The 22,883-nt window shown below is 45.3% G+C and overlaps 1 protein-coding gene across 1 annotated transcript in view; it reads right to left on the bottom strand.

The window, feature by feature from the left end:
- Positions 1–274: 274 nt before the first annotated feature.
- The window catches only part of LOC308161843 (uncharacterized protein), a gene marked incomplete at its 3' end in the record, with an annotated part of 57,534 nt that continues 34,925 nt past the window's right edge, over positions 275–22,883 (bottom strand). The window contains exons 7-24 of the mRNA XM_080535921.1: positions 21,013–21,090; positions 20,689–20,805; positions 19,919–20,065; positions 18,833–18,859; positions 18,510–18,638; positions 15,965–16,036; positions 14,944–15,114; positions 13,998–14,090; positions 13,549–13,641; positions 13,031–13,123; positions 12,483–12,612; positions 6,425–9,857; positions 4,513–4,556; positions 4,195–4,244; positions 3,897–4,017; positions 2,035–2,114; positions 1,547–1,651; positions 275–382 (exon numbers count right to left, since the gene is read on the bottom strand). Of these exons, the coding sequence (XP_080392047.1) occupies positions 275–382; positions 1,547–1,651; positions 2,035–2,114; positions 3,897–4,017; positions 4,195–4,244; positions 4,513–4,556; positions 6,425–9,857; positions 12,483–12,612; positions 13,031–13,123; positions 13,549–13,641; positions 13,998–14,090; positions 14,944–15,114; positions 15,965–16,036; positions 18,510–18,638; positions 18,833–18,859; positions 19,919–20,065; positions 20,689–20,805; positions 21,013–21,090 (5,091 nt within the window). The remainder of the gene's footprint in view (positions 383–1,546; positions 1,652–2,034; positions 2,115–3,896; positions 4,018–4,194; positions 4,245–4,512; positions 4,557–6,424; positions 9,858–12,482; positions 12,613–13,030; positions 13,124–13,548; positions 13,642–13,997; positions 14,091–14,943; positions 15,115–15,964; positions 16,037–18,509; positions 18,639–18,832; positions 18,860–19,918; positions 20,066–20,688; positions 20,806–21,012; positions 21,091–22,883) is intronic.

The raw sequence follows: 22,883 nt of genomic DNA, 5'->3' as shown, positions 1-22,883 counted from the left end.
TCACATGTCATATATACTGGTTACCTATGGAGAATTCTCATTTGAAAAACAAACAAACAAACAAAAAAAACATGAAGAAATGGCACATTGCGTGTTTTGTGTTCAGTGTTGTCGTGCGCTTCTGCGATTTGCGATACAATTCAGTTTCTCAAGTTTCTTCGGTAAGGTTTGCGAGGCAAGTGGAGAGAGGCCGAGAGGCAGGCCCCCGCATCTGCAGCGTGAGCCGATGCAGACAGACAGGAGATGGGCGGAGTTTATCAGGCCAGGTGATTAGTTATGGAGTCGGCGCCGTGCCGCGATTGGCCTTCATCTTGTCCAGTCGTTTGTTCAGGTGGCTGTTGTTGGACTCCAGCTCGTCTATCTTGTCCAGTGCCGAGCGCAGCTGGGGTTGGGGGAGGGACAGAAGGAGGAACAGGACCAATCAGAAGGGACCTCCGTTTCAGTGCAAGAAACAAACCATAGTGAACATTAGGGGAGGCTGGTGGATGCAGACATCAGACTCATTGTGTTTGATACTATTCCTCATTCCCGATGTCTACCTCCACCAGCCTCCGCTGGTGTACATCTCTGATGTTCAATACTATGGGTGTTCAATACTATAGGTATTGAAGGGCGACATATTCAGAGGGCTAAATAATCAGATAGAAATGTGTAGAATGGACAATGTTCTATACACCTCGTTCCAAATTATTATGCAAATTATATATTTCTCAGATTTTCCTAAATAGTCGATGCAAATGACAATCAGTATAATTTTCAAGTCATCAACCGTGCAAAGAATACCTCTGTGTCATTGGCTGCTATAGGCATAAAAGGAGAGAAACTCATGGTGTGGCCCCCATTTTCCCCTGACCTCAACCCTATTGAGAACCTTTGGAGCATCCTCAAGCAAAATAAATATGAGGGTGGGAGGCAGTTCACATCAAAACAGCAGCTCTGGGAGGCTATTCTGGCATCCTGCAAAGAAATTCAAGCAGAAACTGTCCAAAAACTCACAAGTTCAATGGATGCAAGAATTGTGAAGGTGATATCAAAGAAGGGGTCCTATGTAACTTGACCTGTTAAAATGTTTTTGTTTGAAATAGCTTTTGATTTCAGTAAATATGACCTCCTAATATGACCTCCTAACCCTAAATCCATCAAAATACCATTTTTAGTTCTTTACAACCTATAAAATGTTTTGAAACTCTGTTGTGCATAATAATTTGGAACAGTGCATTTTGAGTTTTCTATTTGTAAAAAAAAATACTGTTATCATTGGGAGGTTTGTTCAAAAAAATTTGAATTATACTCTAACGGTTGATGACTTGAAAATTATACTGATTGTCATTTGCATCGACTATTTAGGAAAATCTGAGAAAAATATAATTTGCATAATAATTTGGAACGAGGTGTAGTAGAACCTACCTCTCTCTGCAGTTTGACTGACAGCTGTGTTCTATAGTAGAACCTACCTCTCTGCAGTTTGACTGACAGCTGTGTTCTACAGTAGAACCTACCTCTCTCTGCAGTTTGACTGACAGCTGTGTTCTACAGTAGAACCTACCTCTCTCTGCATTTTGCGTTTCTCAGCCTTAAGCTCATCCTCCACTTTTTCAGAGTTCTCTGATGCAGACTTGTAGCGCGTCACCTGACTCTCCAGTCTGGTCACCTGACAGACAGACAGACAAACAGACAGAGAGAGCCAGACAGACACAAACGGAGGGAGAGAATGAAGACATCAGGATTTCATCTTATAACAAGACACCAAAAACTAACAATGCTTGGTTTCTATGATGGAGATATTGTCACGTTCAACCAGGGCTAAATTGTATGGAACATTCAGACGGGAATATAACATGGAGAGCAGACGTCTTTGATATGTAGTCAACAATCCCGTCGCTATAGGACAATCCAGGCTTATTTTGATAAATCCCGTCTTGCAAGACTTATCATAATAAGCCTGGATTTTCCTTTAGTGACGTTGATGGTATACCCCCCTGTCTATGTGCAACACCCAGAGCTCAGAGTCTGTCTGACGACAGACACACTCACGTTCTGCTCCAGAGCAGTGACCTCCTGCTCAGCCTTCACCACTTTAAACTTCAGGTCACTGATCTGCCGGGTGGAGTCTCCTGGAAATGACAAGAAACAAACGTCAACAAACATGGTTAACAGCCATGAAATAAATAAATACATTAATAAATCATGTTGGCAACGGGTGTACAGTGGGAGAAATAAGTATTCATCATATTTCCATTGCAGATATTCATATGAAATTTAGACCAGATTAAAGCACAAAAAAAAAAAAACACTAAATCAGCTTATGCCACTCATGAGTTCTCCTACCTGTGCTAATTAAAATCATCTAGGTTAGTGCATGTTGGTGAGTAAGTACTTCTTCTTCTTCTGAATGCAAGTAAAGAAATCATTTGTCACCAAGCTCATGATGGGTAAGAAAGAGCTCTCCCAACACCGTTGCAACAAGATTGTTACCGACGGATTTCCCCATTCCTAAATGTTCCTATAGGCACCATTGGGGCCATTATCCGCAAGTGGAAAGAACATCACTCGACCATCAACCGGCATCGCACAGCGCCTCACAACATTTCTGAGCGGGCAGTCAGAAGAGTAGCTCAAGAGCCAAGGACCACTCAAGCAGAGCTCCAGAAAGACCAGGAAGCAGCGGGTACAGTTGTCACAAAGAAAGCTATAGGCAATGCACTCCACCGCCATGTTCTCCATTTGCAATGTTTGGAGGAGAAATTACTCTAATATGGCTCTAATATGTTCCTAAAAGTACCATACCTACAGTGAACTGGTACTGGTGGAATCCAAATGATTGAAGGGGAGATGAATGGAACCATGTATTGGGAAATTCCTGAGAAGAATCTGTTGCCATCCACCAGGATGATGAGGATGAGACACGGGTGGATCTTTCAGCAGGACAACGATCCAAAGCATACAGCAAAGGAGACTCTCAATTGGTTCAAGAGAAAGAAAATAAAGGTATTGGATTGGCCTAGTCAATCGCCAGAGTTAAATCCAATAGAAATTGTGGAAGGAACTGAAGATCAAGCAGGCCCCCCGGAATCTTCAAGATTGAAAGATTATCTGTGGTGAAGAATGGGCCAAAATCCCACCTGATCACTGAGAGAGATTCGTTTTTTTGTACAGGAAATCTCTGCTGTCATTGGAAACAAAGACTTCTCCACCAAATATTAAATACATTTCAGTTAGCATGTTCAATAATTTCCTGTGTCATTCCCCTTTATAGCACGTAACTTTATTTATGGATTGGAGTGTTACAATTTCTTTAGCTGTGTGGTTTTATTGAGTTAATACCAATGTCTGGTCTAAACTTCACATGAATAGCTGCATTGGAAAATGATGAATTAAGACATTGTTGATGTGTTGAATACTTACTTCCCCCACTGTATGTGTTGAAATAGAAAATTGGTACCACAAAAGCGAGAGTGTATTATTATTGGTTTTGAGGTTTAAACTGTCTGGGGTACAGTCATGAATGTAGAATGTACTCATTCTGCAGGTCTAGTATGTGTGGATCTATACTCACTCTGCAGGTCTAGTATGTGTGGATCTATACTCACTCTGCAGGTCTAGTATCTGTGGATCTATACTCACTCTGCAGGTCTAGTATGTGTGGATCTATACTCACTCTGCAGGTCTAGTATGTGTGGATCTATACTCACTCTGCAGGTCTAGTATGTGTGGATCTATACTCACTCTGCAGGTCTAGTATCTGTGGATCTATACTCACTCTGCAGGTCTAGTATGTGTGGATCTATACTCATTCTGCATGTCTAGTATCTGTGGATCTATACTCACTCTGCAGGTCTAGTATCTGTGGATCTATACTCACTCTGCAGGTCTAGTATGTGTGGATCTATACTCACTCTGCAGGTCTAGTATGTGTGGATCTGTGCCATTCTCTAGAACCTCTCCCTCGGGGCTAGAACTTTCCTCGGTTCCGTTCCTCGGGTTCTTCTGCTCCAGCTGGGCCTTCAGTTTCTTCACCTGGACAGGAACACATACAGAACACGCATGAAACATACATAAAATATATAAAACATACGTAAACTTCTATAAAACATATAACTTGCTTATAACCATTTCCATCTCATTGATACCGCCCATTCTGTCTTCTGTAGCTTCTACTGTTTATATTCTACAGCATGCACGACTCTGACTCACCTGTCCAATCAGGTTCTCACGTTCATCCACTAGCTTTCTGAGGCGGATCTCTGGAAGAGGAACATGATGAAGGTCAGAGTGCATAGTTCATCGGTTTATCTGACCTCTGACGTAATAATGCTGAGGTTTGAACTAACAAAGTAAAAAACCTGCTTGTTATAGTACAGTAACATTAGGTTACATTGCTGTTGTGTTATCCATACAGTCTCAAGTTTATATACAAAACCAATGATATCACAGATCATGATTCCATTATGTTCATGTCGTCACAGTCCTTATGAAACAACAAGGTTTAGAATAACAACAACGTTGACATACCAGGGATAGGAGGAGCCTGGGACATGGAGGGGGAGGGGCTGAGTCTGGGTGGGAGGGGTCACTGAGTGCATGCAATGGAGCAGGTGTCCATTGGGAGAGGGCGGGGGTGGAGCGTGGAGGGTGATGGTTAGCATGCAGAGACTGTGGACAACAGGACACTGCAGCGATTCACAGTCTCAAGGGTGGCTTCATGCTACAGTATAGAACGATAACAGAGGAGACGAAGCATAGAGATACTGTTGAAGTCCAAAATTCAGACCCATTGACTTAAATTAAGTTATTTGTATAGACCTTACGATTGGTTGATTCTGATAACTCTCAGAGAGGGAAACTTGGGTGTCATCTTTCTGGACATAAAGGCACAGTGAGACCTACTGTACACCATCAGGTATGTACTGTATACACTTATATATACTACACACTATTGTTGTAATGCAATACACCCAGAAATAACATAACATTCAGTTCCCTCTTGTTCTCTCAGAGCCAGTACAATGGCTTATTTTATTCAGGAATGAAACAGTAACACAAGTTAATTGCAAAAGTGCTGTTTTTGTTTTGTTTTGTTTTACACACATTGGTTGTATCTTATGGCATCATCATACACATTGGGTACATATAGCAGAATACTGCTTACACAATTTAACCATATAGACACCACAAACTACAAACTGGAATTGGCTGGTAACAGCAAATATTCTGTCTCCCAATGACGGTTATGGCACGAGGACTGGGCAACTTAACCACTTAACACTTTCAAAATAAAAGCCAAAAAGTCAGAATCCCCCTTGCTTGTGGCTTCATCTGAACCTGTTTATCAAACCAGTAAACCGGATGAGATTTGTTTTGTTTTATAAAATAAACCTTTTTACATTCTGGAGACAACATTGGTATTACAGTAAATACAATATTGTGCAATCACTACAGTAAACAATACAGTCAATCTGGGTAGTCAATTACAAGCATCATGCATCTGTATGTAAACATTCATGGCTTGGGTGGAAGCAGAAGATACTTAATCAATTATTGATAGCAGCTGGTGAAAGCAGGAACAAGTCAGCAACCAATCAAAATGTTCAGACTTTTATCCTGAACATTTTAAATAAATGTCAACGTTGATGAAAATCAATGACACGCTCTCTAGTCAAGCCAAAACAGTGCAATGCAATGGATTCAGTGAGGTATCCCCACTACTCTACACTAACTAGGTAGTAGTGGGTATTACTCACCGAATCCATTGCATTACAATGTTTTGGCTTGACTAGCGAGTGTCTTTGTGATTCATTGGTTGTCTTTTTTTCAACAAAGTTTACATTTCTTTACATTTTTTCAGAATAAAAGTCTGAACGGTCCGTCGGTTGCCGAGTTGTTCCCGGTTTCACCAGCTGCTGTCACATATGACGCCACAATAGTATGATAGGCATCACTGACAGAAAGATAAATATGATGTGATAATAACAACAAATAAATACATCCTCTGACCTTTGGGCTCTCATGCATCCGGTGCAATGTTGTCTACTGGACCAATGTTAGCCCTCCACACGGGCTAGGACATCTATCACATACATTCTCAAAGATAACTGGAAGCGTTTCTGCACAGCATTTCACCTCACTAATGACAAAAAATATTTGTTCCTTCGAAATCCTTATTCTGGCTACCGTGAGATCAATAAACCAAAAGGTATTTAATGTGTATGAAATGTGTTCTACAAAGCTACAACATGTATACAGTTTGTATCCAATGTGATTTAGAAAGATATAGATGTACAGTAAAGTTTTACAGTGACATTGGACTGCATTGGAATGAAAGTCATCAGACAACAGTAGTCATTTAGAATGCAGTTTAGAATTCAGAAGGGCTCTCATAGCCAATCAAGTAAGCCCTCTCATACAGTAGCCAATCAACTAAGACATTCTACAGTCCTCCTTCCCCTTCCCCTTCCCCTTCTTGCTGCCTCGCTTGGAGCCCCGTCTTGAAGAGTCACTGGCTCCTCCCACTGGCTCCTCCATGTTCTCACTCCCTAGTCTTCCTCCCGGTATCTCGTACTGGATAGCCTCCTCTCCCTCCTCCACTGTTCCTGGTACAGCCCCTGCCTGGGTACCATTCTGCACCCTACTACCCTCTGTAATCCCCTGCTGTTCTACACTCACACTCTCTTTTGAAATCGGAATCCTTGAGTCACTAAACCCCTCTTCTACTCTTATTGGTAGTTCAGCCGCTTCTTTTGCTATGATTGGTTCTACCTCATTCCGACTCCTAATTTCCTCACCGATGGTTGGCTCTGTCTCCTTTGGGTTTTGGTGCTCCTCTGTCACTCTACCCAGCCCCTCCGCTGGTGCTTCTGTCACGCTAACCCCCTCTACTGCTGGATCCTGCTGTTCACCTGTGGGCTCGTCCCCAGCCTCATCCTCCTTGTTCTCCAACTGTTCACCTGTCGACACGTCCCCATCCCTTACCTCATCCTCCTTGTCTACAACACCACCAGGCTCTCCTTGTGACTCTACACCCTCCACATCCTCTTTATGACTAGCAGCAGCATCCCTCCGTCTCTGCTCTGAGCTGCCACTGTCTCCATCTGACGTAGCTGCCACCACCTGCCGTACGTTCTCCTGGATAGTTTGTGGAACAACACACGTGGCGTTAACCTCCAAATCCATGTCATCAAAGTCAAATGACTGACCCTCCTCATTTTCTTCTTCCTCTTCATCGTCCTCTTCCTCCTGTTTAATGGGTTCAGGTGCCTCCTTGTCCTCCTGCCTGTCCTTAATAGGGTCGTCTTGCTCTTCTTCCAGTGAACAGCAGGGTAGACCTGCCTTACTGTCACACAGCTGTTCATTCTCTCCTTCCACACTCACTGGATCTGCATCGTCCGCAGTGCCAGGTCCGCTCTCATCACGGTCCTTTGGCCTAAGAGAATAAACTGTCTCCTGGGTTTCTGTTTCCTCCACACTCTTTAGATCTGTGTCATCCTGGCATGGGCCACGTTTATTGAGGTCTTGTTCCGTAAGAGACTTAACTGTCTCCTGGGTTTCTAATGCAGGGCCCTGATTTTGGGTCTCTGTATCATTCTGCTTAGTCTCCACACTGCCGTCATCATTGGATGCACCGGTTCCGTCCACACTCTCTGGCTTGCTGTTCTCCTGTGAAGGCTGCTTGTCTGCCAGACAGTCAGGTAGCTCCTCCACCCCTGGCCCGGGCTGGCCTCCTGCTCCAGCACAGCAGTGGCTGTCAGGGGGTGTGGAGCTGCATTTCTCAACTAGTGAGTTACAGAATTTCTCTACCTCAGCTGGCTGTGTTGTCCCAGTATCTTCTACACTGTTGGACATCATAACTGTGGGCTGTTTAGAATCTAATAGATATTCGGAGTCAGCTGAGGACTCTGGGAAGGGTCCAATGTGAGCCGTGTTCTCTGTAGGTTCTGATTGGTCCTTTTGGGAATCAGATGTACTTGGGGAATCTAACTGGCTCTTTACATTCTCAGCATTGTTTGGGTGTTTAGATTCCTCTTCAACATGATCATTGTTGATTGTGGGTTCTTGTTTGTCCGTAGGTTTTTCTGTTTTGGTTTGAGATTCTGGTTGGACCTGTGGGCTGTCCGTCTTATCAGTCTTGGATGCTGAGTCGTCCATAGAATAATCAGCCTTGGTTGTGGAATCTGTTTCCCCATTAGAGTCATCACTGGTTTTATACTCAGAGTGGTCCGCATCATCAACATCACTGCTGTTAGACCCAGGGCATATTACTGGTAACACTGCTTGTGTTGTATCTGTTTCCAGACTAAGCTGTGGTTTGTTCTCCATTCTCTCCATCTTGGTGACTGGCTCCTCCTCCTTAGCCGGGTCAGTCTGAGATTCTTCCTTTGAGGTTTCAATAGGAAACCCCTCATCAGGTCCCTTGACTGGATCCTGCTCTCCTGTAGTAAAAACTACATCCCTTACACTCTTATCTGTTGAAGTTGAGATGGCACCTTTCTCTGCTGTCATCTTCTCCTTGTTCTTTCCATCCCCTTGCTTTTCATCACATTGTCTCTCTCCCTTCTTCTTTTTGCCTTTCTTCTTCTTTTTGTTATTCGACATTTCTGCTGTTCCGTCCACACTCTCTGGCATGCTGTTCTCCTGTGAAGGCTGGTTGTCCACCAGACTGTCAGGTAGCTCCTCCACCCCTGGCTCAGACTGGCCTCCTGCCCCAGCACAATGGCTGTCAGAGGGTGTGGAGCTGCATTTCTCCTCCGGTGAGCATATCTCTACATCAGCTGGCAGTGTTATCCCAGTGTCTTGAACACTGCTTGGGGTCAATACTAGATCATTCTGTGCTGTAGATAAGACACCCTTCTCTCCTGTGGTCATGACTACATCATCTACAGACTTCTCTCCTATAGTCAATTCTACATTCCTTACACTCTTATCTGTTGAGGCTGAGATGGAACCTTTCTCTACTGTACTCTTCTCCTTGATCTTTCTATCATCACCTTGCTTTTCATCTCCTTGTGTCTCTCCCTTCTTCTTTTTGCCTTTCTTTTTCTTTTTCTTCTTCTGGCCTGCAGCACTGCCCTCTTGTGGCTGGGGTTGGTTGGTATTTACCTCTTTCTCCTCCTCCTCCTCCTCTTTCTCCGACTCTTTCTTCTCCTCAGTGTTCTGTTTCTCATCCTCAGGGCTTGATGTAACTGGGTTGATAACAGCATCATCCAGATCTTTCTCCAGGTGAATCTCAGTGCTATATGCAATAGTGTCCTCAACTGTTTTCTTGGTCACAATAGATGAATCCATACACTCCACCTCCTCTTTACTCTTTTCATCATTCAGTGGGCCATGATCTGCTGTTGGCTCTTTTGAAGAAGCCTTTGTGATGTCATCAGCGGTCCTGCCGAGTTTGGTTCCTGAATCACCTGCCTCGACCTGGTTGGTCACCAGTCCCCCATCACTCCTAGATCCTACCTCCCTCTCTTCTGTCCTCACTATACCCTCCCTGTTGTTCCCTTCGCTTTCTACCATAACCTCTGCTCCATCCAATCTCTCCTCCTCCCCCGCCCCTATAACCTCCCCCTCAGGATCTGTTACCACCACCAGTACCTCAGAATCACAAACACTTCTCTGTTCAACCTCTACAGTTGGGATATCATTGTCAAGGTTACAGTTGTTGTTCATGCTGCTACCATCGACCACATCCACCATAGTGGGCAAATGTGTCTGTTCCTCTCTACACGTCTCTGTCCCAGGAACACTAGCGAGGCTAGAGGGGTGAATGGAGGTCAGATGATTCTCCTCCTCCTGTGTCTCTCCTGGATCCACCTCCTCCTGATCTCCTCCTTCTCCTATACCTCCCACCTGCGCCTCCTCAGCTCTGCCTGGGAGACCATGGAGGGAGAGGGAGATAGGCCAGACAGTCAGGGAGTGTAGTCATGTGCTATTATCATGTTCTGATTGACAGATCATTTGAAGCTTGGCCAATTAGAGAAAAAGCGGGATTTGAGACAATTGGGCAGAAATCAAACCAGAAAGGAGGAAGACGATGAAGAGAGGAGGTAGAGGAGAAGGAGGAAGAGGAGAGCACCGAAACAAAAGGTCTTGATCCCAGATGAATCGCCAGAGCAGAGGAGAGAGGGGGCCCAGGGATTAAAGCAAAAAAAAATCTCCTGACGGGAAAAAAATGTCGGGCCAAATCGGGGCCGGTGGCTTTCCGTGCGCAAAGCGCGCGTGCGATTTTCGGTTCTACGTTCTAATGCTTTGACTCTTCTTTAGAAAAATTTGAACACATTTCCGCGTTGTAGAAAATCAATGACACATCGCTAGTCAACTAACACAGCTTGTTTTGTGAGCCTGCTAACAATGTAAAGGAGTGTTCTAGTTAACTAGGTAGCAGTCCAATCCATTTCGCTGCAGTATTTTGGCTTGACTAGCGAGTTTGTGTTGTGATTCTCAACAACGTTGAAACGTAGTTTCACCCTTTTCCATAGTTTTGAATAATAAATGTGTGGACTGACGATGTAGCGCAGCCTAACTTATTCTAATAATTATCATTTAACATAGTTTTATTGTGATAATTATTCCCCCCTCCTCCCAGACTTACACGGTCACATTATTATTGGATTGGTTGTTTGCGTGCTGGGTGAAGTTAGCTAAACATTTAACCTGCTAGCTAGCAAGCGACACATAATGTCACTCTCCAAAGGTCTAAAGAGGAAAGTTGACGGTGAAAACAGGGCATTTAAAATGGACAGCGAACTATGCGTTCATCCTATGGTTTTATCCTGGTTTCATCAATGCAAAGCCGTTGTGAGACTCACATTTTACGTGCTCACAATGAATGTTCCCTTCCACCTATACATGCGAGTCGTCCTTTTCGTCAATGAATGCGATAAAGACGCACTGACTAGAGGAATCGATTGGTGCATAAAAACCTTGAGAACTGCCCGATTAAAGTGACGTCCATAATAATAATAAATAATAATAATACATTAGACTTATAGCGCTTTTCTAGACACTCAAAGACGTCCATATCACCAGATAGCCAACAAATAGTGACCGATGGGAGATGCCAGTTTTCTCATTAAGTGTAATATTTTTTTTTCTATTTTTAATGAATGGCTCATTGTAATTATTATCCCTAGTAATGTAGCGTGTTTGCTCTGTCGTTTCAGGAGCATATAGGCTAAGCGGATTCAGCTTTATTTTTTGGGGGCGATTTTGTTGTCAATGTTTTTCATAACATTAAACTGCATTTGCTTTGTTACTGTTCACATGTGTGGTGCAGTCACATTCCCATAGCCTATAAGTAAACATTAAGTTTGAATGATTTACTGAGCTGGCGTTACTTTTTTCAAACCACACACCGCATGTCGGCTATTTCAGCACCACGCATTGTCCACCTACTTATCACTATGAGGGGTTCAGCGTCAGTGCACCCCGCTCTGTTACTGTCGCATAGTTGTAGCCAATAAAGGCCTATATGTAGGCTATATAGGCTATTATATATCATTTATATACCTAATACCAACATCAAAATAGATTGTATGCCTCTACAAATCATATTACACCAGGTAAAATCTGTCACAACTTGGAATAAATCCGTCGCAATTTGGAATAAATTGACGGAAATCCGTCGTAGCGACGGAGAACTTTAATCCCTGGGGGGCCAAAGGCCAGTTGGTACGTCAGCAGTACTTGATGGAGCTGCAAATCGGAAACACTGAAATGTCTGCTGCACTGTGTTTGTTGCCGTGATATTTAGTTCTTACGTAGCTATAGAGTAATAGTGTTGTTGTTTCTACAAAAGTGGAGGCAAGTAGTCCAACTTCATGTAATGTGTAGGACAAATAACTTTTTAAATGTATAATATGACTATGTGTGGTCAGGTGTAGAACCACTAGATATATCCAACACAGCACAGCAAAGACTTCAATAACATTGACATGCATACAGTTGAAGCATTTTAAGTGATTTAATCTACATGGTTTATCATAAACAAAACAAAAACAGACCCAAGAACACTTCCTTGAATCTGACACCCGTGTGACTGTATAAATACCACTCAGACGATCGTGTCGTATCAGGAAATACACCATGACTGTATCCTCTCAGAATTAGACTCATTGTGATGCATGGAATGGAATGATGAATGGTATTAAACACGTTCCTCATTCCATTCCATGCATTTCAATGAGCCCGTCCTCTGATTTCTACCTCCACTAGCCTCCCCTTATATGAGTAGAAAGGTTGAAGTGAATCAGCTGAAACATTTGCCATGGATTTGCGAGGGGTGGGGGGCAGGTCAACGCTGTAAGCTTATTAGTATTATTCAATGGCCAATGTGATTGGACGGTATTCAATCCAGTGTTAGTCAAGCATAGCCCTAGGGGTTATATAGTGTATGTGCATTAGGGGTTAAGTTTGTACTGGTATATGGCAAAGCTATGAGGAAAGCAGAAGATCATAACCAGGACAGCCAATTGTTGTCCTTAAATAGTGCTTACCAAGCATGCTGTTCCCTTCTGTGGGTGTTGTCTGTGAGTTATCAGCTAATCGAGTGGCAGGGTCTCCACTTCCCTCCTCTGCTGTCTCCCCATTGGTGGTTAGGTCAGGTCCTAGGACTATCCCGTGTTTCTATTGGCAAGATGGAAACACAGACTGAGATGACAGGAGATTGAGGCCATTACAATAAACTGAAATACAATTTAAATTTTATACATTTAGAAGAGAGTCCTGAGTCAAATTCATATGTTGAATGCTTTCAATTATGCTACACTTGACTTGATTTGGAAGCAGGGGAGTTAGACATCAGAGGGCGGGCTCATTGTAATGGATTTAGGAATGGTGTGTTTGAGACAATTACAATGAACCCATCCTCCGATGTCTACTGATTTCCACCAGCCTCCACTGATTGGAATCAATGGGACCAAATGGGGCCAACTCCAAGCTGATTCAGTCTTCCATGCATTGGACTCAGGTCTGGAGAAAAACACATCCTGTTTCAGTGGATCCAGTTACAGTCCTCTGCAGTATGTCTGCTCTGGCTGAGTACCTTGAGAACATCCTTCAGCTGCACCACCTCGTCTCTGAGCTCATCTCGCTCGTTACGGATGGCGTCAGAATACTCCTTCTGCCGCTCTAAGGCCTACGCAGTGCCCCCCAGTGGCAGGGAGGAGGAAGGGCGGATAGTGAAGTGGTAGTGAGCATAGAGAGTGAAGGCAGGCATACAGACAGTGTCAAGCAATAAGAAAGATCAAGTAATAAGCATCGACTTCCCGCATGGGAAAAGCATCGACTTTAATAAGAGTGTATTTTACCACTATAATGTGTTCAAATCAAATAACGCTGTGTAATGTATTCACTTATTTGCTTCTGTAAAAAGTATGGGTACACACCTAATGCTATTAAAGTGAAGACATAATTAATCGACAGTGTCTCCGTTTCAGAAGCAATACCCAACTAATCGAGTGTGTGAAGGGGCTGAGCGGGTAGCCAGGGTTTGTACCCGCATCTTTTAAAGTGAAGACGTAATCTACTCTCCAACGTTATGGTTGGGTCATGGGATCGTACCGCAATCTTTTTATCCTTCCACTCCACGGTCTCCTTCAGGTCGGAAACCTCCCTAACAAAGCCATCCTGCTTCAGGGTCATCTGACGGATCTCCTGAGCGCCGGGAAGGGAAGGTGAAGGAGGGGAGAGACAGAAGATGAAGGGCGAGAGGGGGAGAAGAGAAGAGGAGAGAGAAACAGAAAGAAGAGAGGAATATCAGCATGCGAGCGGAGGAGAGAGAGGAATGTTCTAGAGTAAGGTCATGCGACGACCTGAGACTTGAGATCAAGCAGGAGAGAAGTGAAGCGTCATAACACGGCGGTTTCCCCGGACACGAACGAAGCAAAGTCTTTGACTTTAATCTGGATCCAGGACACCAGAACCGACATGAAGGACAGTACAGTATAGAGGCTGCGGCAGTCAGCAGGCTGCGTTGTGTGGAAACCCTGTGGTGACGACGGGTAACTCACGGTCAGCAGCTCCTCGCTCTGCTTCAGAGTCTCTTTCATCTCGCTGAACTGGAACTGCAGGATGCCGTGGGCGTGCTTCTCCCTCTCAAAGTCCTGGGAGGGCAGAGAATGAATGAATGAATGAATGAATGAATGGACTTTATTGTCATTGCTACAGTACAGGTACCAAACAACGAAATTTAGGAGGGGTGGCTCCCCTGGTGTTAGGAAAGAAAAAAGAAAAAAAACTTTAAAAAAAATCACAAGAAGGGAAGGAGCTGGTTTACATAAATAAAAGGCTATGTACACAATCCACTGTACTATACTGTACAGATAGACGACTAGGGTTGTCATATTGCATATTGTCATCATGTCATATTGAAGACGAAGAGGGAGACGGTGGATGAAGATCAGCATTTCTCCGAGCAGTGATTATTCAGACAAACAGGTCTCGGACATAATGACACATTCCGCATGTCGGCAACCAATCAAAATGTTCTGACTTTTATTTCGAAACACGGAAATACATTTCGACATTGTTGAGAATCACAACACAAACTCGCTAGTCAAGCCAATGCAATACAATGGATTGGGTGAGTAATCCCCACTGCTACCTAGTTAACTAGAACACTACTTTACATTGTTAGCAGGCTCACAAAACAAGCTGTGTCAGTTGACTAGCGATGTGTAATTGATTTTCAACAAAGCAGAAATGTATTCACATTTTTCCAAAGAAAAGTCTGTACATTAAATCGGATGCCGACACGGGGACCAAAACACTAGAACATGTCACCTATTTCCTTCCTTTCAGGACCAGTTGGTCATATCTTTTCTCACCATTTTTCTCATTGTGATGCTCTCTGACTTCCTGTGTGTGTGTGTGTGTATGTGTGTGTACGTCTCTCTGTGTCTGTCAGTGCGTGCGTGTCTGTGTCTCTTTCTGTCTGTGTGTCTGTGTGTTAGCTACCTTAGCCTTCTCGTCGTACTCTCTGCGAGCCTCAGACAGCAGCTCCTCCAGCTCCATCAGCGAGTCCTTGAGTGTGTCCACCTGGTACATGAGGTTGTTCTTGTCGTTGTCCAGCTGGGCGTTGGAAACCATGGCCTTACGGTACCTCTCCTCCACCTCCACCAACGCATCCTACGGGAGGGGGGGCATGTAAACCACAGTGTATAGGAACACACACACGCATGTGCATACACACACGCACACTGCAGACACACCGATAAAGCAAGTGGAAAATACTGTTGCTTTCATGATGTTCTATAAAGCCCATGTATCTCCATATACAACTGGGTTTCAACTGGGAGGAGAGGTCAGAGAAGTGATGAACAGCATGGGTATGAACAGCATGGGACACTATGGAGTCCTTATGGAGAGTCAGGGGAGGCTGTAGAGGTAGACATCAGAGGATGGGTTCATTGTAATGCATTTCTACCTCCAGCAGCTTCCCCTGAGGAGAGGATAGAGTAGATGTCCTACATAGGGCGTCATAACTGCCCAAACACCACACTCAGCAGGATATAAACAGACAGGAACTGAAGCTACTAATGGTCAGCGAGAAAGTCTGATCTTGATCATTGGTTAATAGTAGGGAGGCCCCACCCACTGATTAACATGACGTCAGTCTACAGATGCCATCATTGGTTAATACTCAGGAAGTGTAACACAACCATTGGTTAATACTCAGGAAGTGTAACACTACCATTGGTTAATACTCAGGAAGTGCAAAATTACCATTGGTTAATACTCAGGAAGTGTAACACAACCATTGGTTAATACTCAGGAAGAGTAACACTACCATTGGTTAATACTCAGGAAGTGCAAAATTACCATTGGTTAATACTCAGGAAGTGCAAAATTAGCATTGGTTAATACTCAAGAAGTGTAACACTACCATTGGTAAATACTCAGGAAGTCCACGACCAATTGAAACCCCATTGGTTAATAACAGGGCCCTCTGGGTTGCTGTGTTTAGTCAGACATGTACCTTGACTTCTTTGAGGCTCTGCATGTACTTGGATTCAACATCCAGAATCTGATCCTTCAGCTCATGAATCTCCTGGGGGGGGGGGGTGAGGATGGACAGACGGATGTGGACAGAAGGGTGAGGAGAGGGGAGAGAGAGAGAGAGAGAGAAAGAGAAAAAGAAAGAGAGGGGAGAGATGAAGAGATGAAGAGAGGCAAGCATTGGAGCAACAACAGTGAAAGGTGGAAAGGTGAAGTGACAGAGCACACTGACAGAGGGTATAGAATGACAGATGCAGAGCTGTGTGTGTGTGTGTGTGTGTGTGTGTGTGTGTGTGTGTGTGTGTGTAGTACCAAAGCTGTGTGTGTGTGACTGTGTCTGTGTCTATGTGGTGTAGAGCAAGTCTTCAACCTTTTTCAGCCCAAGGACCCCTTGGACGAGAGACAAACAGAACAGGGACCCCCACATGTAAAAAAAATTATAATCACATTTTAAGACCTATACTAACTTATATTTACTTTATTCACCTTTTATTTCACCTTATTAACCTATTTATATACTGGGTTATTAGCCTATATATGTTCATACATAATTATTATTGGTTATTATTATTGTTGTTATTGATGAGACTTATATCTTCTATTATTATTATTATTTTTCAACAATGAAACTTTTAGCTTCAGGAAGCCAGGTAGGCCTATGCCTACCTCAGTGAGATGACTGGCCCTGGTGGGTGGTACACAACTTGTCTATTCTGGGGGAGATGGAGGTTGTCAGGCAGAGCATCATGTCATCCTCAGGCTGCAGTCTGGAACTGTATTTGCTCTTCAGGTAGATGAGGGAGGAGAATCCACTTTCACAAAGATAAGTTGTTGCAAAAGGCAAGAGGCTCACCATGGCCTTTGCTGTCAGTTGGGGGAAGTATTTCTGGCAATGGATCCAGAAAAGGTGAGAGGCTTTGACTCATACACATTCTTGTGTGTACTGTCTGTGGTTAGGTCGATCAGCTGATCTTCCTCAGCGGCTGTCAGGTTAGAGCCGTCGGATGCATTGTCTTTGATTAGAAACTGTATCCATGTCTTGTCCTTTCTCCAGGACTCGGTCTCAGAAAAGTACTTTTCAAATTGACTTTCGAGTGCCTCCAAGTGATCAACAATTGCGTATTTCACGTCAGGCGAGGGCATTGCGGAAATGCATTGAAATGCGCAGCCTGCTCCGCGCGGTTTTGGCCAACTAGAAACGTGTGGATAGCTATTCGTAATTCAAAGACGCGTGCCAATACTAATCCACAGGAAAGCCATCTGACCTGGGAATGGTAAACCATCTGACCAGTGGGAATGGTAAAGCCATCTGACCTGGGAATGGTAAACCATCTGACCAGTGGGAATGGTAAAGTCATCTGACCTGGGAATGGTAAAGTCATCTGACCTGGGAATGGTAAAGTCATCTGACCTGGGAATGGTAAAGTCATCTGACCTCTAGGAATGGTAAAGTGATGTGACCTGGGAATGGTAAAGTCCTGTGACCTGGGAATGGTTAAGTCACCTGACCTGGGAATGGTTAAGTCACCTGACCTGGGAATGGTAAAGTCATGTGACCAAGGAATGGTAAAGGAGCGCGTTGTGTTCCTCTCCTATAGCGGCGCATAGAGAAGCAAAGAGGCGAGTTTGTTATTATCAAACTAATAACTAAATTAGTAACGTTATGCTAGTTATTGATTAACGTTAATTTCGCAACGAAGACCAAACAGCGTTTTAGCCAACACCTAGCTTGCTAGACAGGAGTGTTTTTTTTCGGCTAACGTTATGTTAGACTCTGCATCATGGGAATAATTTATTTTGTAAATCGTTTTGTCAAAAGTAGCTTATTGGGGCGCTTAGGTGGCGTAGTGGATTAAGCGCTGACCATGTACCGCAGGGCCGGTTCGATTCCTGCCGCGGATATATCCTGCATGTCATCCCTTCTCTCTCTCACCCATCCTTCCTGTCATAATCTCTACTGTATCTGTCAATGCTTGAACCTTACTCAATATCATTTTTAATAATTATTCTCACAAATTATTTTGGTGAAAATTGTCAATTATTATGACAAAAATTGGCAGACCCTCTGCAGTACCTCTGCAGATCCCATAGGGGTCACAGAACCCCGGTTGAAGACCACTGGTGTAGAGTACCAAAGCAGTGTGTGTAAGTGTGTGGTGTGTGTGTATGTGTGTGTGTGTGTGTGTGTGTGTTTGTGTGTGTGGAGTACCAAAGCAGTGTGTGTGTGTGTCTGTGTGGAGTACCAAAGCTGTGTCTGTGTGTGTTTGTGTGTGTGAGTGGAGTACCAAAGCAGGGTGTGTGTGTGTGTCTGTGTGGAGTGCCAAAGCAGAGTGTGTGTGTGTGTGTTTGTGTGTGTGTGTGTGTGTGTGTGTGTATGAAGTACCAAAGCTGTGTGTGTGTGTGTGTGTGTATGGAGTACCAACGCTGTGTGTGTGTGTGTGTGTGTGTGTGTGTGTGAAGTAATGGTTGCTGCAGAGGGAGTCAGACTGATAGAGACCCAGAGCTCTGGGATAGGGTGTCTTTACCTTGATCTCTCGTATGGAAGCCGCCTCCGTATCTGCCGTGACAGACGTCTCAACACTTCCTCTCCGGGAGGAAGTCCCACCCAGGGAGGCGAGGGTCGCTGCAGATAGGGTGGACCCAGCTCGAGACCCCTGTGGGAGACGACAGTTCATTGGTGAAGGTAGCGCTCATAGTTAACAAAAAAAACAACACATAACGCCAAAAAACAACAACAACTGACAGAGCATGTAGACATATGGTTGTAACCATAGTGTGTGGACGTGAACATCACGGTTTTATGTCGAAAAACGAAACAAGGAATTGCACTACAATTGCATGTACTGACCTTCTCTAGGTAGTCTCTGTCCTCAGCCTGTTGAGAGAGAGAGAGAGAGAGAGAGAGAGAGAGAGAGAGAGAGAGAGAGAGAGAGAGAGAGAGAGAGAGAGAGAGGAGACACGGTCAGACCAGAGAGACAGTAACCCAGACATGGGACCAGAGACCCTGGGGTGAGGTCAGAGATGACAGGACCTCTTGGGGTTCATGGAGTCACGATGACAGGGAGCCGTCCTTGGCTCCTTCACCATCTTCCCTCTTCATCCAATCACCAACACATCCTCATCATCCAATCACCACCACATCCTCATCATCCAATCACCAACACATCCTCATCATCCAATCACCACCAGATCCTCATCATCCAATCACCAACACATCATCTAGCAGGCCAGAGGGCCAGTTGCTTGAGGCTCTGTCCAATCGTAACCGCCCATAGAAGGTTGTCTCACACGCCTGACTCAGTCAGTAACATTCCTCATTCATCACCAACACACACTTGTGATAATCTTAATCTGTGTAAAAGGATTGCAAATGTGTGTGTGTGTGTGTGGTTATTAGTTAGAGCTTTTGACTCCTGGTGGTGAGTGAATCAACCGTTCCATCTAATCCAACACAAGGTTAGTCTCCTCTTTCCCCCAGTGCTGTTTCACTAGACAACAGGGGGCGAGTCACTTCAGTCACACACAACACAAGCCAGGCCTGCAGCGTGCATCTCAACACACAATGGACCTATCGCTAAGCCACGCCCCAAAATAGAAATTGTCCAATCATATCACAGCAAAAGTCACGACAGGCAGAAAACTCTGACAAACAACTCGCTAATATCTGATGGTGAAAAGCTTCTAGACAAAATATTATTGTCATCTTTAAAAAACATGTCTATTACTTGCTGTGGTAAATCAGAAATCAGAAATTTGCCAACTCCCGCCATTGTAAGTCATTCAGCCACGGTCAGTCAGTCACTGTCAGATTTTTATTTGTATTTTTATTTGACATGTGGATTCCCCCCCCCCCCCCCGGGCGTCAGATGGACACATACTTCACCATGCTCTAGACTCAGTCCAACATGACACATGCTTTGTTCTAGGGCCACACTGGACCGCGCCGTGCCACGCCCACACCTGCAGGGCCACACCCACTCACGTCTGATAGGTTAGGGATGGTCACGTGATCCAGGTCTCGAGGCAGGCCACTCCCGGCGGCGGTGCTGCGCAGGAAGCTGGCCACTGAGCTGCAGTCATCCTACACAGACACCAGGGGGCGCAGTGGGACAAGGAATGTTCAGGGAGGCCGCTGGGCGTCTTGACACTCACACAGTGAGAGGGCTTCTCTGGCCCGTAGAAACAGATGGAGTAGAATGGACACGGTCCGAGAATTTGGCAAGTACACCAAAAGATGGTCACCTTGGAATCGTAAAACATAATTGGCCAAAAGGTGGCCACCGGAACGCCCACTATGGAAGGCCCACTATGGAAGGCCCACTATGGAAGGCCCACTATGGAAGGCCCGCTATGGAATGCCCGCTATGGAACGCCCGCTATGGAACGCCAGCACGCCCACTATGGATTTGATCATGTCCGTTCTACTCATTCTACTTCTATGGTCTAGTCGAGACAGCCCTATAACTTGACTACGTCGACTGCATTCAGAAACTATCTTTAATCTCACATCAATGTGATTAAATTCATGTACTATAATGCGTCCTGCAATCAATGCCATACTGACTTAGAGACTGTTGTCTGGAGTGTGTCTGTGTCTGCCTGCCTGCCTGCCTGCCTGTCTGTCTGTCTGTCTGTCTGTCTGTCTGCCTGCCTGTCTGTCACAGTCCCAGAGACCCATTTGACATGATCCCATAAACGCCTGACCCGTCCTGGCTGACAGCTTGGTACGTAAGCCTGTCGAGACGGCCCGGGCTTTAGACACATGTTCTGGATCAGCCTCTGGAGCCGGTCCAGTTCTGTCTGACTGGGTCCGCGAGGACACTGGGCCCAACAAAGACACCAGGAGCCAACGGCCACCGTCGGGACCAGAACTAACACAGTCAAATGGACCTCAGCAGAACTAACACAGTCAAATGGACCTCAGCAGATATGAATCTGGCCTATGGTTGATAAGTCACCTTATTACCGTGAGACGCTGTCATAAGGCATCACACACGTGTCTGTGTGTGTGTGAGGTGTGTGTCTCACCACGGGGCTGGCACGGGCCGAGCTAGCCCTGGAGGACGCCCTGGAGCTGCTGCCACGGTAACTACTGTACTCTGACGGCTGGGGAGGACAAGGACACACACGCACACACACGCACACAAACACACACACACACACACACACACACATGGAGAGAGAAAGGGGAACAACCTAAGCCTACTGACATGAATTTCTCAGGCCACCACATTCCTCGCAGTCACAGAGACTTAGTCAACACACACACACACACACACACACACACACACACACACACACACACACACAGCCCATGCTGTGAGTGAACCAGCAGCCTTGGTAGTGCAGGCACCACCACCACCACCACCACCACCTCCACCTCCACCTCCACCTCCACCACCTCCACCACCACCACCAAGCGCCAAGCTGAACGCCAAACACACCGCAGACCCAGTCAGCAGAATGTCCGGTATCGCAACCACACATCGTCAACACACTTAGACCCTGTTCGCACACACACACACACACACTCAGAACAATGCTACATTAGTGTTGTTCTATTAGTTTAGTTTGGATGTTATCAAACAACCAAACCAAGGTGAGTGACCAGGCCTCCACTGAGGCACAGGGGTAGTGTCAGTTGTCAGAAGGAGCAGGGGAGGGAGGGAGGGGGGGTCTTCAGAAACACCTCATGCTTTACTAAGCAGACTTGAGTGTACCGACACGCACAGACACACAAACACACCATGCGTTGGGGTCTTACGCGAGAGCTGGCGCCAATGACCCGTCGAGATGCAGAGTACAGGCTGTCCTCGTACAGAGAACCCTGCAGAGACACGGACGCACACGCACACGCAAGATTAAAACATTATTGGACTGAGTGTTGAGAGGGAGGGTAAAGAGCGATCTTTCAGACCAGATACACGTCCACAACAGTGTTGCCCTGACTTGCTGTCCCTCAGCCCAGGCTGTGTGTGTGTGTGTGTGTGTGAACTAGGGCTGAAACCATTCATCCAATAACGTCAATCGTGCGATGACATCAAATCCTTTGATTTGTCTGCCTTGAGAATTCTCCTCTTATTTCTTTTCCGTTGCTGGTATGTTTTTATAGAGTGCTAAAAATGGCACTTGTTTATATATAAACTGGCAACGTTTATTTGTATGTTGCGAAAACAGGAAGGAAACGCAGTGCTGTGACATCACTGTGACATCACAGCCAGGGAGGTGACAGTGCTGTGACATCACAGAAAGGGAGGTGACAGTGCTGGAGGTGAACAGCCGTGTAAAGACAGACACACACACACACACACACACACACACACACACACACACACACACACACATACCATACCTCCATGCTGCTCTTGTGACGAACGCTCAAGGTGACAGGTATTGTGTGTGGGGGGGGGGGTGTAGGTGGGTGGGAGGGTGGGGGGTGGGTTGTCAAAGGTGGAGCTAATGAATAATGAATGACTTCACCAACCCTGCGTTGTCGCTGGTAGGAGATCTGACTGAGGAGCCCAGAGGACTAGAGGAAGACGGGGTAAATACTCTACTGTCAGAGTATGGTAGTATGAAACAACCTTCTTATACCACGGGTGTGTGTGTGTGTGTGTGTGTGTGTGTGTGTGTGTGTGTGTGTGTGTGTGTATGTGTGTGTGTGTGTGTGTGTGTGTGTGAGAGAGAACAGACCTGGTAGCCATTGTAAGCAGAAGCAGAGAGCTGGTGTCTAGAGGAAGACAGCCCAGTGCTGCCATACAGGTCTGAGGAAGCATAGGAGGCCTAGGGGAGGAGGGAGGGAGAGACAGAGAGAGAGGGGGGGGAGAGAGAATAGACAGAAAGAGATAGACAGGGAGAAAGGAGGAGAGAGAGAGCGAGAGAGCGAGAGAGGCAACGTT

The sequence above is a fragment of the Nansenia antarctica genome (genome assembly GCF_963989245.1).
Source record: "Nansenia antarctica genome assembly, chromosome: 7".
NCBI classification, from domain to species: Eukaryota; Metazoa; Chordata; class Actinopteri; order Argentiniformes; family Microstomatidae; genus Nansenia; species Nansenia antarctica.
Note: the sequence above shows the minus strand (reverse complement) of the source record. Positions and strands in the feature narration are given on the sequence as shown.